This window comes from Felis catus, chromosome F2, assembly GCF_018350175.1.
Source record: "Felis catus isolate Fca126 chromosome F2, F.catus_Fca126_mat1.0, whole genome shotgun sequence".
In the NCBI taxonomy this organism is placed as follows: Eukaryota; Metazoa; Chordata; class Mammalia; order Carnivora; family Felidae; genus Felis; species Felis catus.
In genome coordinates, this window is record NC_058385.1 from 72,029,628 (window position 1) to 72,046,292 (window position 16,665).

At 49.7% G+C, this 16,665-nt stretch overlaps 1 protein-coding gene across 8 annotated transcripts in view; it reads right to left on the bottom strand.

The window, feature by feature from the left end:
- The window catches only part of ASAP1 (ArfGAP with SH3 domain, ankyrin repeat and PH domain 1), a 348,338-nt gene that overhangs the window by 20,924 nt on the left and 310,749 nt on the right, over window positions 1-16,665 (bottom strand). For 4 of the 8 annotated variants that reach the window (XM_023248736.2, XM_045049606.1, XM_045049605.1 and 1 more), the window contains 3 exons: window positions 15,715-15,822; window positions 13,425-13,653; window positions 2,384-2,554 (listed from right to left, as the gene is read on the bottom strand). In XM_023248736.2, the coding sequence (XP_023104504.1) occupies window positions 2,384-2,554; window positions 13,425-13,653; window positions 15,715-15,822 (508 nt within the window). The remainder of the gene's footprint in view (window positions 1-2,383; window positions 2,555-13,424; window positions 13,654-15,714; window positions 15,823-16,665) is intronic. The other 4 variants (XM_045049608.1, XM_045049607.1, XM_045049610.1 and 1 more) reach the window with 1 other exon arrangement.

The following is a 16,665-nucleotide window of genomic DNA, read 5'->3' on the forward strand; positions in this document are numbered from 1 at the left end:
CCAAGTAGGGCTCTGGACTATCAGGGTGGAGCCTGCTTGGGATTCGCTCTCTCCCTTTCTCTCTCTGCCCCTCCCCACCGAGTGCTTGCTCTCTAAATAAATCAACATTAAAAAAAAAAAAAAAACTTGCTAAAAAAAAATAATTAATAATCAGTCTGGATCCTGCCTCTAGCTTCTGGAACATGATGTCAGTGGGAGAGCTAGGGAGGGACCAAGCACTTACCATACCTGTGTCCATAGGTGCCTTTAAGTAGATCCCACATATGTGCACACACATGGATGTAGAAAGACAGATTCTGATGTTTGCCCCTCATGGCTGGCTGTAGGTGGGAGGCTCTAGCTGGCGAGAGCGGCCAGCAGACCGCTCAGCGCCCATCTTCGGAAGGCTCCCTTTTGGTGGCACTAACTCGCCTAAAGTGGTGACTTTGCTTCTTAATGAAAAATGCCCCTTGTCCACAAGAGCAAAGAACAAAACATGCATAAGACCAGCAGCTACTAGCCTGCTGCTGAGTGATGTGAAAGTTATCTAAGAAAGTAAGGATTCCTAAGCCAAAAAACAGATTTCGTACAATTAATTATAGGCCGACTGTGCCTATGAGGTGAATAAGGCACTATAAACTTTACACAGAAATAAAAACCGATTCAACAACAGGATCAAAGTTTATGATCTGTGGTCTGAACATCTGCACGGGTGTGCCCTTCGAAGGCATGTCATCTGGGTCTGCAAAGTCCTCTTGGGTGAGATCTGGGGATGGCTGAAGGCCCTGGAAGGTGACCATGGGCAGGTTAAGGGCACACTCGATATACCAGTGTGTGGCTGTGCGAATCCCCCACTGCTCCTCCCTGGCCTGTCTCACCGGGGGACCGACTCTTCAGGGCCCTCCACAAAGCTTTCCCTGCAGTTTGACACGATTTCTCAGCATGTCCACAGGATGCAGTGGACACGTGAGCCCTAAAGAGTACAGAGAACTCACTCATTTGTCTGCCTGTCTCCCTCACGAGGCCAGGGGCTCCCTGAGCAGATGGGCTGAGAGGCCCTGACGACAGGCACGTACACATGCGAGCCGAATGGCCAAAGGCACAGACATACTCGCACACACACTGTGGCACCGTGGCCAGATGACAGACGTGTGCTAACCTGCAAATGGGGAAGTATGGCTTTTTCCAGAAGCTCCCCAGGTTCATGACACCTTAGTACAGGCTTTTGAAGAGACCTCATAATGCATTCAGCTGAATTACCTATCAGTTACACTCTCAAACCGAAGGAAAGAGAAGCCACAGTGAAACTCAATGGCAGAAGGAGGTGACCCAGGCAAACGAACATGCTCCTTCGGTACAGCTGCTCTTTCTCGGCATGCCTGTCGTGGGCCTGACCCCCCGGGCACTGGGGAGACTCCTGCTTCCCGATTTAAATTGCTGTGGGCTAGTGAAGAGTTCTGGGGAACTAAAAAGGTAGGCGGGGTGGAAATTACGTGCCTCGTGGATGTAAATTTGTTGTCCCCTGTCAACGTCACTAACGGACTCTGTGAACATTTATCTATTCTCAAGTGATTACCGAGGACCTACCGTACACAGGCTAGATTCTAGGCCACGTAAACGCTAAAGAGAAGACAGACAAAATCCCTGCTCTCATGGAGCTCACATTCTAGAGAGACCAAGGAGCCAAAGGCAGAGTACTTCTCCACGGTGATCAGGTGCTCTAAAGGAAACGGGTGGGGAGGCAGCTCCTGTAGGGAGGGGAGCTGGAAACAGAAACGTTCAAGCCCAGAAGCACAAAGGGGAGCCAGCCTCTCAAAGCACACGACACGGATGCAGGCAGCGGACCGGCCTCGGGAGGGAGAACCTGGCGTGCCTGACATGCTGTGAAGACGCAGGGTGGGCCGTGCGCAGAGGGGAGGTGCTGAGAGGTGAGCCCTCTAGGTCCCGGGGCAAGGAGCTGGCGTTCACCCTGAAGCACAGCAGGAAAGCTTTAAAGGTGAGAAGTGACTAGGTCTGGTTTATATTTTGAGAAAAATTTCTGGTTTATATTCTGGCTGCTGTGAGAATGGATTACGCGGCTTTCCTGGGCCTCTGTCTCCTCATCCGTAAACGAGGCTGGCGATACCCGCTGCTCAGCGTTGCTACAGTGACTGCAAGAGATTCTGTGACAGGTGCACCGGAAATGCTCAGCACTTCACGTATCGCTCTGGCTTTTAAATGAGCCTAAGTGTTTTCCCAGATGTTTCTTGGCCTTAAACGCAATCACACCCGTGTGTATCCGAGCCCTCATCCGGCCTGTGTGCAGTCTGGTCCGTTTGCTGGATGCGCTAAGTGTCCACTGCCCACTGCACCCCACGCACTGCCTGGCCCGGGCAGCACGGGCCCTGACTTCAGGATGACTTACCCCAAGGAACTGCGCCTTTGTTTGGGGGCCCGTGAGGTAGTGGGCTGGGAGGGTCGGATAGGGTTCTCTTGTGTCCGGGTGGTGGGGGAGGAGGCCTCTTCTTGGACAGGGTGGAGCTGCCACTAGAGGTCTGGGTGCTTAGAGGGAGTGTTGAAGGTGGGCCAGTTGGACCTAGAAAGGAATCGAATGGGGCAGGAAGGTTAATCCCAGGCTCACAGACAGAACAGCCAGTATGCAGTCACTTCCAGACACCAAATGTGGCATATGGTGCTCAGCTCAAAGCTGGGTACGGCCAACCCCATCAGCTCAGTCACTCACAAACAGGGGTTTCCAAATTGCTGGTTAAAAAAAAAAATCACAAGAAAAGAAAGGGAAGCGTGTGCTTTTAAGGAAATGCCAATCCCATGGACTGCTAATGGGGTTAGGTCATTTAGGTACCATGGGAAAAATCAAACATAACATTTTTAAATGGACAACTTAGTCGGACCATCATAAAATCTACTGAGGAAGAAGGAACAAAGCACCACCAGCAGAATCAACGGAGAAAGAACAAAGGATAGGCTAACCCTTCAGGGGGCCGCACGGCGAAACATGAAAATATTCACAGCATAGGATTTTTCTCTCTACAACTTTTTCATTTAGTCATCAAACTTGGCATAAAAAAAGTTCTTAATGACTTTTATCAAGAAGGAAGGATCTAATGCAGAGAATTTCTTGGGAAAATGAGAAATCCAAAAACTCTTTTTTCCTCCAATTCTGAACTGTTCTAGAAGTCATAAACCACGTACTATATTGAAAGCCTGAAAAAGTTATATAAATTAGACACTGGTTTCTATAGATTTAAAAAAAAGACTCAACTTTCTCCAGAGATGAAGACAGGATGGCACTAAAAATATTAATATTACACACACGCACACACACACACACACACACACACACACACACACACACACTACGGTAAAACTTGACTTTATGGACTAACGTTTCAAGGAAAAACTGGAGTTGTTTTTGAGAGATGTTATGCGATTAGTATTACGGTATTTTTTGTTTCTTCGCACTGAAGTGGCTGGTGCGTGCCAGGCACTGTGTGTTGCACACTTTGACAAACATCTCTTTACAGAGAATTACCAGGTTTATGGTTTAACTGTGTTCACGGACAACTATTTCTGCAAGCATTAAAAAAAAAAAAAAAACAAAAAGCAAAGAAAGGAAAGACATCAAAGAAAGCTAAGAACGACTGCCATACCAAATTTTTAACGAGGACAGTAGATACCTGGTGATCCAGAAAGGCTCCAAAAGAGCTTTTACATTCTGTGTATTTTTTTTTTTTTTTTTTTACATTCTGTGTTTTAAAAGAAAAGCTCAACTACTTCTGGCTTCCTTCTTTGGTAAAATAAGCCTTGCTAGTTCCCGATGTCGATTCCTGGTCAGTACCAGCAATGACTTGCACCAGTGACAATCAAAGACAGTCTCGCCTTGGAAGTCAGTACTGGCAATCCCAGTAAAATGATCATCTGCTTGGGGCTCAGTCGTTAAGCGTCCAACTCTTGGTTTTGGTTCAGGTCAGGATCTCGAGGTTCGGGAGTTTGAGCCCCGCATCGGGCTCCATGCTGACAGCGTGGAGCCTGCTTGGGATTCTGTGTCTCCCTCTCTCTCTGCCCCTTCCCTGCTCGTTCTCTCTCTCTCGCTCTATCAAAAATAAGCTTTAAAACATTTTTTTTAAAAAACCTGCCTTAGGATAAAATGGCCCACGCTATACAATTTAGCCTCTCTGTCCTGCCGATGTGATATGTGACAGAAGCCCTGCTGTTCCTCCAAATTAGCACCCGAGTATGGCACCGGTCACTGCAGTTGTGGGAACTATTTTGTCAACAAAAAGTGACTGTTACTACAGCCTTCCATTTGTGTAAAGATTTGTAACTTCTCAAAATGTGTTTGTATTTGCTCTTGCCGTTGATTTTTCATTGTTGCCCCCACTCCGCAGTCAGGAAAGCAGGAGTGTGGCGTGTGGAAGGTTCCAGCACCATGAGGTGTGAGGCTGTGGAGTGCAGGTCTCTGGGCCTGGTGCAGTGCTCGCCCGCCTCACGCCGCTGTTCCCGAAAGCCAGGACTGCGCTTCGTGCGCTGCTCACGGGAGGAAAACAACACTGGTAACAACAGCAAGGGCTCCCTATTAGGAAGTGAACTTTCCTCTTGGAAATAAATGGAGAATAGAGAATAGACAATGAGGAAATTCTCTCTAGTACTTTTCTCTTTATCGCCACCTAGGGATTTTCTGCTGCAGTGCAGCTAAAAGTCATTCCATCAGCTCCAAACCCTGTCTGAGAAACAAAAATTGCCAAAGACAAGGCACTAATGGGGCTCTGTCTCTGCAAAGTGGTGGGTGTACCTGATTTCAGGAGGCATCAGACCACAGAGTCGTCCTGTAACCACAAACCAAGCGAAATCCAGCCTCCTGAGCCAGCATTTCAGAGATGAAGGGATTAGTGTTCCACACAGGATTACATACTTCTGTCTTACTTTCTTTCAACTGTAATCACTTATCTTTTGTTTATTTGTCTAGTGCCTGTCTCCCCCACCAGACTGTAATTCTATCTGGGCCAGGCTTTTTTTCTGGCCTGGTGTACAGTAAGCTGAATTTAGTCAATACAGTATTGGATACATGGACGAATGAACTGCTACTTCTATCTTTTTAAGGCTGGCGATTTAAAAAAATTTTTTTTTAATGTTTATTTTTTTGAAAGAGAGACAGAGCGTAAGCGGGGGAGGGGCAGAGAGGAAGGGAGACACAGAATCCGAAGCAGGCTGCAGGCTCTGAGCTGTCAGCACAGAGCCCGATGCGCGGCCTGAACTCATGAACCATGAGATCATGGCCTGAGCCGAAGTCGGCCGCTAAACTGACTGAGCCACTCAGGCGCCCCGAGGCTGGTGATTCTTAAGAAAGACAAAAGGGTTTCACTTGGAGTGACCAACCAAACACTAGAAATAGGGGGAAACAGCAGGGACATGTTAAGTTTGAAAAGAAATATTCAATACAGTAATCTAATTTCATGGCCAGAAAACACACACGCAGATACACCTGTTGTTTTGTAATAGAAGCTACAGAAAAGGGGGGAGGTGTCATAAAATCTGCTTGGCTGGTAGGGCACGGGTTCAAAAAAGGCTGAAGGGGCACCTGGGTGGCTCAGTTGGTTGAGCATCCGACACTTGATTTCGGTTCAGGTCATGATCTCACAGTTCTTGGGTTTGAGCCCCGTGTCAGGCTCTGCGCTGACAGCACACAGGCCCCAGAAAAACAGACTTAAACTTTTTTTTTTCATACTTTTAAGATTTAAAAAGCTCAGAAGACTTTTAAAATTAGCAACTAGTCTCTAAATGCTAAAGGGGATGTTTTATGCAAAATAATCTGAGTCCTGGTTTAGGAAGGAAGCAATTCTGGCAGGATAAAGAGAGCTAAAAGAAAACAAAATAGAAAGAATAAACACAGCATCGAACAAACACAAAAAAGGCTGAGAGGCAAGATTAACAGGTGTGGGGGACGCTTGGAGGTGACATGGACAGCTTGTTAGGGCCTGGGGAAGGAAGGAGAAACCACCCCAGTCGTCATTTGCCACTAGTATCGGCTATCATGTCAAATTATCGTTTCTTTTTTCTTAAAAATATGGCTCTAAAAAGCTTCCAAAACTGCTATAAATAACTGTGAGGTTAGTGAAGTTATTGGAAGGTCTTTCTCAGAGGAGACAACTCACTCAGCTCTTTCTGAGAGTTTGCACGGCGGGGGCCCTGCTCCACAAGCCACGAGCCCTCTGGGCCTCTCTGCTCGGACGCTGTGCTGTGCCTTCAGCTCCAGTGGCGCCTGCTGGACTCCTGGGGGCTACGCTGTCATGAGTACCTCAATGTCATCAGTTCGGGGAGGCCCTAAATGGGGTCTGTACCTCGGACGTGTGGCCGGCACACGGCCAGAGCTCAGGAAGCTCGCACGTGAGGTCCCTATCCATCTCGAAGCCGCTATGCTCACTCTGGGCAGTTTGCAAAGCCCTTGTTCTAGGTCGAGGGTCCAACCACTCACACTCCCAAAAGCCTGCAGCTATTTCCTGAGATCCGCCCACGAACTGGTATTTCCTCTGTTCGCCAAACCCCCTAACGGGAAAATAGTACATCCATGGACTACAGAGACGGTTTAAATGAAACCTCACCAGACAGGACTCTTATCTTCAACAACAAGGAAATGAATCCACTTAGCCTCTGAAAAGCCATTCATGTACACCTAAAATCTGTTTCTTAAAAAAAACCCATTCCTAAATTCACCGTTGGCATGCTTTTCAAACCTCCTTCTACATTTCCTAAATTCTCTAGAGCTACCATTTCCTGAGTGTTGTGTGTCTGACCTAACACTCAGGAGAGATTTATACACATTATCTAGAACTCGCCTTATAAAGTGGCAGAGACCAGGGGCACCTGGGTCGCTCAGTCGGTTAAGCGTCTGACTTCGGCTCAGGTCATGATCTCACGGTTCAGGCTCTCTGCTGTCAGCATGGAGCCTGGAGCCTGCTTCGGGCTTGGGTCTCCTACTCTCTGCCCCTCCTCTGCTCTCTCTCAAAAATAAACATTAAAAAAAAAAAAAAAAGTGGCAGAGACCCAAGGCTCAGAGAGTTTAGGAAACTGGCCAGGCACAGCACACGAATCTGGCTGTATGTGATTGGAGGCCGCGCGCTCATCCTTGATGGTACCCTGCTCTCCTCCTGTGAACGACCCCACGTCTTCCCTGGCCAGAACCTTGGGCTGACTGTGTTTCCTCCTCACCTCTGCACCCCATCTGTGAAGGGTCTGCTCAAATGGAACCTCATCCAGAGCCTTCTCTAACCCCTCCCCTTTGCCCCGGGGCAACTGCTTCTACCTGTGACCTTCCACAAAGCCAAATGGCACTTAATATCTACGCTTCATTACAGCTCGATTTTCTCTTCTTTCTCAGGCTGGAAGGTCCCTCAGGGCAAGATTCATGCTGTCTTCATGTCTCTCAGTGCCTGGCCCATTCTGAACAGTCAATACAACTGTATGAAAATAATTCATGGCACAAATTAGGAGGATGCTTTTTCATTGTCCTACATGGACATTTGGTTTTTAGTAAAACAAGACATATAGAGGTCTGCCATGCTGGAAGGCCAAATGCAAGCACAGCCTTGAAATTTCAAGTAAGAAAACAAGACCCAGAAGACAGCTTTAAAAATTGTCTTGACAATTTCTGAGAACACTGTCTGCAGAAGTATAAGGTACATATTCTAAACATGCCACGCCAGACACAGTAAGTGCTAACAGCAGAAATTCTATCTACACAACTCTGGACAAGACAAATGCTTTTCACGGTATAGAGCTGAAAAGTTAACAGTTGCTACTTTCAAAAGTAGACAGGGGTGCCTGGCTGGCTCAGTTGGCGGAGCATGTGACTCTTAATCTTGGGGCTGTGAGTTCGAGTTCCACGTTGGGTATCACTACTTAAAAATGAATAAAATCTTAAAAAAAAAAAGATGGAGACACATGTATTTATATCAAGAAGGACCCTGTGTGCATAAGGAGGGCACTATTATCCTCACACTCAAATGGGGAAACAGAGGCACGGCAAGGTGCAGGGGACTATGCGGGGAGGCCGCGCAGTCAGCGACAGGGCTGGGCGGGACCCTGGCACAGCAGTACAAGTCAGCCATGATACTGCGCTACATACAACACGGCATTAGCTATTCTCCATCCTTCAATCTCCTTCCAGAACACCAATAAAAACAGGATAGTACCTGGATTCAAGGGCCTGAGGGTGGTTCTTTAACAATTACTCGTACATCTCCTTAGGTAAGAAGCACAACAAAGATTCCCTCTGCTTCCCTTGCCACACCTGGCGGTCAGGTGACTTTAGTCAGTGAGCCTGTGCCAGCGGCCACTGCTGAGGGCAAAAAATCCCGGACACGCTCGTGGCCTGCAACGTGGCCAGTGGCAGGGGACAGATAGATGTGCCACGCTTTCAAAAGGATCAGGGGAGACTGATAAAACAGGCCAAAAAATTTAAAAAATCCAACATGGATGAAGGATGACAGCCCGTGGAAAGGTTCAATATGGAGCCACTCAAATGGTTATCTTCCCATGAGATTAAAAAAAAAAACAAAACACTGAGGAAACTGTAAAGTCATCAATATATGAATAATGCTGCTACTAGGAAAATAATTCCTAGGCAAGCTGGAGTCACCCTGCAATGCACTTTGATGACAACAGGCCACCTTCACGTCCTGAGGACACCTCCTCTCTACCCTGATTATTGCTCCAGACCTCAAATGGAAAGTCGCAGGAATGTGGTCTAAGACGCTCACACACCATGTTGGGGCCTAATGCCACATGCGTTCTGTAGACTTTCAGCAAGTCAACCACACACGCCCAAGATATCTGGTGTCATGTTAGTGGCCTGTCCCCTCCTGACTCTGGCCACACATTTCTGGGACAGCTTTTCACTGATCCTGCTGTTTATTCGCTCAAAAGTACTGACTCAGCACACCTGCTCGTGCCAGGGGCAAGGACAGCTCACTCGCAGCCCCTGTGTTGCAGCACAGCGACCGAAGACTTCCCTGGCCCTCCTCCTCCAACGCGGCACAGGCCACATCTCGCGGCCTTCTCTCCCTTCTTTGCTGAATTCCCAGGGCCCAGAACATGTGTTGAACCGAACGCATGTAGGACGATCAAAAGCATCCCGGTCCGACGGGCACCTGCTATGCGCTCGTCATTATGAACGTTATTTCGTGTCTCCAAGCAGTGAGCCAACAAGGCAGGCACCCAATCCTGTTTCTCACGTGAAGAATCTGGAGCCCAGCAAGATCAGCTAAATATTAAAAAGAGCCCAGGGCTGGGAGAGGATTACACGTTCGCGGAAGGGGCCCCGTCTCTTGGGTGGCCCAAGGGAAAGAGGCTTCTTGGAGGAGGAGGAAGTGAGGTTTGCCCCCCAGGGGCTCACGGCTGCCCAGGACCCCGCAGTGCGGCTCTACAGGCTGATGTGCCTTAGACAGTGCGTGACTCTCGAGCTCTGCTCTGGGATTCGCGAGGGTGCTGAGTGTCCTCACCTGAGCTGACGGCAGAGGGGGCACCTGGCGCACCACTCTGACATGAGCACCCAGGAGCGAGTGCCCACTGGGACCCTCGGCCTGCCAGCCCCATGCTCCGTGTTGTGCTGGCTGCCTGCTGGGTCCGTGCGTCAGTGGAATGGCACAAAGTCGTACAGGTGTTCACCCGACATTCACAGGGGCTACGGAATGCTGGGTTCTAGGGTCCCGACTCCGCGAGCAGACTGGAGAGAGCCGTGATTAACATCAGCGGTACGTGTTTTCTCAAACTTTGGAAAGTTAGTTCTTTTAAGTAATTCAAACAAGCTTCCTGAGGTCAGACTTAGCATTCACTGATCATTTACTTGACAAAGCCTCTCCTTGAGCACAAGGCACCTGCACTGTACCAGGTTCGCGTCAGAACACCTGCTCACTTATGGGACTTGGGTGATGTCACCCTGGCTTCCTTCTCCCCAGAGGAGTCTTTTTAGAGCCGAGGAGCTGGGGTGGCTGTGGTGTAAGCAGCAGTGTCCTCGCGGGGCACTCACTCTGTGCCAGGCGCTCGGCTAGATGCTTCCCATACCTCTCATTAGCCTGCATAACGCCTCGCGTCAGCTCCGGTTTGTGTCCCTGTTACGTAAAAGATGTGGAACTGTACAATGCAAGAAAACCGCGGTTCTACAGCTTAAAACCACTTAGAAACAGAGTTAAATCCAACCAACCAACCAACCAGCCAAGCACAAGCACGGCACCATGCTGCTCACCACGTCCTCTGTGCCCCAGAGAGGTCTGTGGTCACGGCCAGTCCCAGGGGCGCCTCTCATGGGACTTCACAGCTTTGCCTTTTACCAAATGCTCTCCCTACACACTGTCTCACTGGATTCTCAGGGCAAGTCCACAAGACACGCAAGGCAGTGACTGACGGCCTGCCTCAGTGTGGAAAAGAAGACACTAGAAGGTCTGGTTTGATGAGGCTTGAGGCCCATTTTTTACTTTCTATCCTCTAACAGCCACTGTGTGGATCTCAGATCAGCTCCTCACCCTGCCCAGGGCTCAGTTTTCTCAGCTGTACGATGGGCTGCGGACTGCGATCACCTTTCAGCTCCCTCTGGCTCTCAGAAATCCAGGTTCTAGGACATTAATTTTAGCTGAAAGATGAAAGACCTAACTTTGGCAAGCTGGAAGAATTTCCAGTCTTAATAGACCTAACCGTAAAGTGGGGGGCAGGTGTGGATCACGAGGGAGTGCCTTCTGCATAAATCAATTTTTGCAGCTTTGACTTAAACTTGCTGGGCTTCACAGGTCTGAAAAGGTTAGGCAGCAAAATGTGTCTAAGGCTTAAGAGTGGTGACTTTGGGGTTCTGAACTGCTGAGCCTTCCCACTCCAACTGCAGCCCTGCTTGAGCACAAGGAGACTTTGCTGGACGGCAACTGAGGTCACACTGCCTCGCGTTCTGATGAGGCAGCTGCAGATTCTGGAAAATATTCCTGCGCGGACTCAGAATAACTCTCTTCTTCCCCTCTGTACTCCTCTTATTAGCGGGGACTGGATCACGAGTGTCCACTAGGCCTCACCGGAAGCCTCCATCCACCATCCACCAGAGCCCTAAATTCACGGTGTGGAAATGGCCGCTGCCACAAGCAGAGACATCGACATCACTTCCGTGGAAAATGAGCAACCAAACGACAGATTCAAGACATCCTTGTTTTCATGCAAATGGTTCTACCAGTTCAACAGAATGAACTGAAAAAAAAAAAAATGTAAGGGCCATAAAACAGAGGAGAATTCTCTCTGCACAGAGCGTCAGCTGACCTTCAACAATGTCTTCTAAGATCTCCATTCTAAACATGGTCACTTTTCCAAATGTGGGGGCCCATGAGCCAGGCTGGCTGCGGGGCACAGCTCCCCTGCGTAAAGTCCAGGGGAGCCCCTGCTGCCTGGCTCTCTCTGCATCCGACGTCCCACTATGAGCAGCCTGGAGGAACACTCAGGTTCCAGCAGAGAGGGATTTCTGCTCTCAGTGTTGGGAGTTCTGGGGCGAGGCTGTGAGGGAAGTGTAGCCGGTCCGGAGCTGACCATGGTGGCTACGGCCAAGTCTCCGAGCCCTTGTTTTACCAGCTGGATCACTTGACACATTTGGTCTTTGTCTTCTGGGCCTTTGGTAAAGAGCTAGATAGAATTTATTCCAGGCAGGAGACAGATGCTTGGCGTCAAGTCAGATAGTGTTATTTTGTGGGTTTCTGTGTCCCCTTGAGATGAGATTACAGGAAGGGGTGATGGGAGGTGAGGTGGTCTCTTGGCCCCCAGGACTCTGGTGTCCTCTCCTTTAGACTTTTTTCAAGATTCTCCATTACTTGGAGGTTCCCTCAACAGGTGCGGGCCTGTCCTATCTATCTAGATAGGTCAACACTACCACATGGGTAACCACAATCAGGGATATGAACACGTTCAGAGTAATTTCTTTGATTATTTTAGAATGGTCTGGAGGTTTTTCGTGGTCTTCTTTGGGTACAGAAATCTTAGGAGATTGCTACTCTGATGGGGAAATCTCATTACCCAGAGGTGGGCAGCAACATAGTACTCTCACAGTGCAGAACAGATCCGCAACTTGAGATGTCAGTGTCTCAATATGGATTCCGATGCCTTATTTATATACCTTCTAGTACAACGTATGGAATGGTAAAAGAAACACTGGCGGGTTAAACCACTGGCTCATGCATGCTGTTACTCTTACGTTATGATCACTAGTTATCTTTGATGGGTCCTGTTCATGCCAAAACCTTATTTTAACTTTTCTCCACTATTTTATGATCTATGAGGCCATTTGGGGTCTAAGAACACAGCTCCCATTTATAACACTATTTCAATGGAGAATGAGCTCTGAAAAAATGCTGTTCTGAATAAAGCTCACATTTCTCAGAAAATAGCCCCAGTGTGATTCAAAGAGGCATGGCATTGTGTACGGAGAGGCCCTTTGGAACCTGTGTTAGCATGAGCTGAGCACACAGGGAGAATCGTGCACTTGGATTTATTGGCTGAGACCAAACCCAAAGCTATACTATAGCGCTCAATTTGTCCCCGGCTGGGGTGACCCTTTAATGTTGCCATTTCTGTGTCTCAGTGTGTCCTCGCACAGGTGGGAACGCACGGACATTCAGAGCAGAGCACTCTCTGTGGATTCAACATACAGGACATGTGCTTTGTTGCTACGGAACAGGGCAGTGGACCCTTAGCCCTCGGTGCTAGGCCGGTGGAGACATCTGACAATGCTCTCTACGCAGCAACCCTCTTCTGGGTAAGATTCGTCCCAGGTAGGGTCTCGTGGAAAAACAATCCTCATCAGAAATCATAGGAGTGTGGGCTCAGGTCATATACGACCCGGGCAAGAATCACAGATATCTGAGGACGGGAGGCCCATTACCCCACATCTCTGCACCACAGTCCCCTTGTCTGCCGGATGCCAGCAACCATACCACCCACCTCATTTTTGTGAGCACAGAACGAGATGGGCTTCATAACTACCAACATCTTCAGAAGAGAGACATCTTAGTGCAGAGAAAAGTAACTGTTCAGAGAAGAACTGCAATCCCACCCCACAGCAGACAGGAAAGGGCCCAGGTTTTGGTGCCAGGCGGGCCTTGGACTGAATCTCCACTCTACTACTTACCGGCTGTGTGACCTTGGGCAAGCCACTCTCCCTCTGCAAGCCTCCGTTTCCTCATCTATAAAACGGGCACAAGAGCACATACCCCACAGGACTGTTGTGAGACGAGTACAGCACAACACATGAGGCATGCCCACAACACTATTTTACTGTTGGTGCTTACAGCAAATGGCAAGGTCCCTATTTCGAGCTGTCCTTGACGTCACGTTCCATACTCTGCCACACAGATGCACCCTGCGATTTTTACCTCGAGGCTGCACTAGCTTTGAGGATGGAGTCACAAAGCCCTTCTCAAAGTCCGTACCTTTCCCGGCGTTTCGCGGAGGCAGCGGGGGTGCCTCTGTGGTTGGTGACGTGGGTGAGTCTGTGCTTGCGGAGGTGAAGATCTGGTTGGTGAAGGCGCTGTAGGACAGCCGCTGCTTGTCCCTCGGGGTGCTGAACCCTGGCAGTGACAGCTTGTCCTGGGGGGAGATGCTGGAGGAGTGGCAGAAGCTCTGAGGCCTCGGCGAGCGCTCTTTCTTGATGGGGCTCGGCTGAGGAGGACAGAACAGCGCAGTGGGCAAGGACTCACCGAGCACGACACTCCAGGCTCCGCTGTGCCTGGTGCACAGGTGCACAGGTTCCTGTGCCTCTCTGTGTGCTCCGAGGTCAGCCGCCACCCAGCAACAAGAGAAGGATGCAGACCTCGCACCCCTGATTCCCTGCTCACCGTTAGCAGGGTCACATCAGGGAGGCACTGGTTAGCGACCGCAAGCGTTCAGAAGCCTAAGGTCACAGTCGGACGCAACCTTTAATGAACAGATGCCTGCCTGCGCAGGTTACTTTTGCCAGCACGGCACTGCTTCCCACCTGAGTGTTGTCTCTACACCGTGTTCCTTCCCTGGTCAACCCTCTCAAGTCGAAGTCCTACCGTGCTTGCCTCCCTGTTCATTTTACGTCCCCTTAGAAAGCAGCCTCCACGCCGTGGCCCGGAGTGACGCCTGATACTGACGATTCAGACCTGTGGGTCCAAGCCCAGCCTCTCCAATTCAAAACTGTCTTCAGTTGCCTATAAGGGTGTCCCCTGTGTTTGCACTCCTGGTGACAGCAGTGGCATCCATGTAACTTCCCAAGGCAGAAGACTCAAGGTTACCCAGAGCCACCAGGACCCGTGTGGAGAGCTCAGAAGTGCCCTATGCCGGGTGCAGGCGCCCACCAGCCCCCAAGGACACAGGTCTCCTGAAGAGCCCTCGGGTCCGTGTCGCAGCTGCTTTCAGCTCCAGCCTATTTCCCACACGGCAGCCAGGGCCGGTGGGGAAGCTGGCTCCTCTGACAGGTAATCTCTGTGGATAAGGCCCAAAGGCCAAATGTGGCCCGTAATGTGCTTCCTGACCTGGGCCACCAGACCCCTCTCCCCCCAAACCTACTCCAAGGCACCTTACACACTGGGCTTCCAACCCTTCCCCAGACTTCCAGCTCTACCAGGACCCCTTGGCCTTTGCACGTGCTGCTCTCCCTCCCTGGAAAGATGTGTTCCTCCCCACTTCTTTGCTTGGCAAGCTCCTCCCTACTCTCAGAAACCCATCTCCAGTGCTTCTTCCTTGGTAGGGTCTTCACCGCTTGCCAAGCTGAGGCGGTTGCTACGTCCTCTGAACACATCTCAGGGACTTCCCCCAAGCTCTCATTGTAACGGTCATCCGTTACAATTTATCTCTCCTCAAAGTGAAGAATGTCTTTAGGACATCTTTGTGTGACCACTCCTTAAATGCTGCCCAGGAAAGAGGAAACGCTCAATGCAGAGCTGATGAAAACTGCATGAACGAACCTTCAGAGGCAGCTAGGATCTCTGAGAGTCAGAACCGGGTGTAGTCCCGAGACGGTATGTACAAGCTTTGAGACCTTAGGCGGCAAAATCTCCGGGTCAGTTCTCCCTTCTGTAGAATGTGGGCCATAACAATGCTGTAGTGGGCTTTTGGTAACAACGACGTGAGGTAGCACAGGCAACGTGCTTCCCATGGCCTAGTTCATACTTAAATCCTCAATACGTAACACCTTTTTATGTACTAATTAGCTGTTTTGATGGCTAATTTTATGTGTCCACTCGGCTGGGCTATGGTACCCAGGTGTCTGGTTGAACACCAGTCTAGATGCTGCAGTGAAGGGATTTTCTTTAGATGAGATTAACATTTGAATTACAGTTTGAGTAAAAGGGACTACCCTCCATAATGTGGTGGGCCTCATCCAGTAAGTTGAAGGGCTTTTGGGAAGAGATGGGGACATCTGCACTTAAGACCATACCATCGAATCCTGCTGGGATCTCCGGCCTGCCCGCCTGCCCTATACATTGTGAACTAGCCGGCTCCCACAATCATGTGAGTCAATTCCTAAAAATAAATTCCATTCTCTCTCCCTCTCCCTTCAACCACATCCTACTGGGCCTGGTTTTTGAGGAGTCCTGACTGACACAGTTGTGGCACCCAGCAAGGATCGGAGAGTAAGCCAAGACGCTGGCCTCAGGTCACAAGACCAGACAGTCTCGGGAAGGGGTCTCGCCCGTGTGGTGCAGAAAACCTGGGAGCGGCAGCAGGGATCCGGGTGGCACTGTTGGCACTCACTTTGTCATCCAGGTCGTCGTCACTCTCATCCATCTCCTCCTGACGCAGGTTCCACTCATATTCCACGTGGACGTGTGGGTTGAACTTCCCAGATTTAGCCTGGGACAGCTGAAAGTAACAGCAGGTGTAACCACGGGAACGTAAAGGTTAAACATCCCGTTGTGACGTGACCACGGAACAAATCCCACCTTATTCCTGTCTTCAAATTAATCACCAGTCGCTGCTTAAAGGGGCAAAACTCTGACTTTACAGGCCAGGCTACTGCGGGACGGCCTAAGAGGAGTTGCCAAGGATTATAGGCAGAGCCTTTCTTATTTTGATAACGGAACTTCTCTCTGAAATTAAAAGCTTTCTCAAATATTATAATGAGCCTCACGAGCGCAAATTCCTGGCTGGAAGGCAACATCAGAGTTAGTGAAGTGTGAGGCAGGCCTTTCATGTCAGACATCCTGGTTCAATCGTGGCCCACTTTTCTTATCCGTAAAATGGGGGCAGGGAGAGCTATAGCCTCCTCCAAGGTTTCTCACGAGAATACAAACACAGAGCGGCTGGCCTGGAGTCCACACTTGGCAGAAAGCATGGGGATGGAAGTTACCCTTCCCGTGTCGTCCTTCCCCGTGGGCGAGAGAATCACCCTACGTTAAGGTCCAGGGGGAGGAGCAAAAACCACCGGGATCAGAAAGGGTGGGGCCGGTGGGGCAAGCCATGCATTTCACCTTTTGAAAACCATTATACGCTGAACTTTACTTGCCCAATTTTTGGAATTCTTTGGCTGCTGAGGAATTCTTTACTACTGAGCTGCGGACAACGCCTAGTGGTCTGGCATATAAAAAGTGGGACCTCAAGCCACAAGCCTGTCTGGTAACAATACCTCTCAAATGCCTTTTAGCTCCTGTGTCCCTAACTGCACTGAAAAGACAGATGGGGGTGACAAATTTATCATTTGACCAC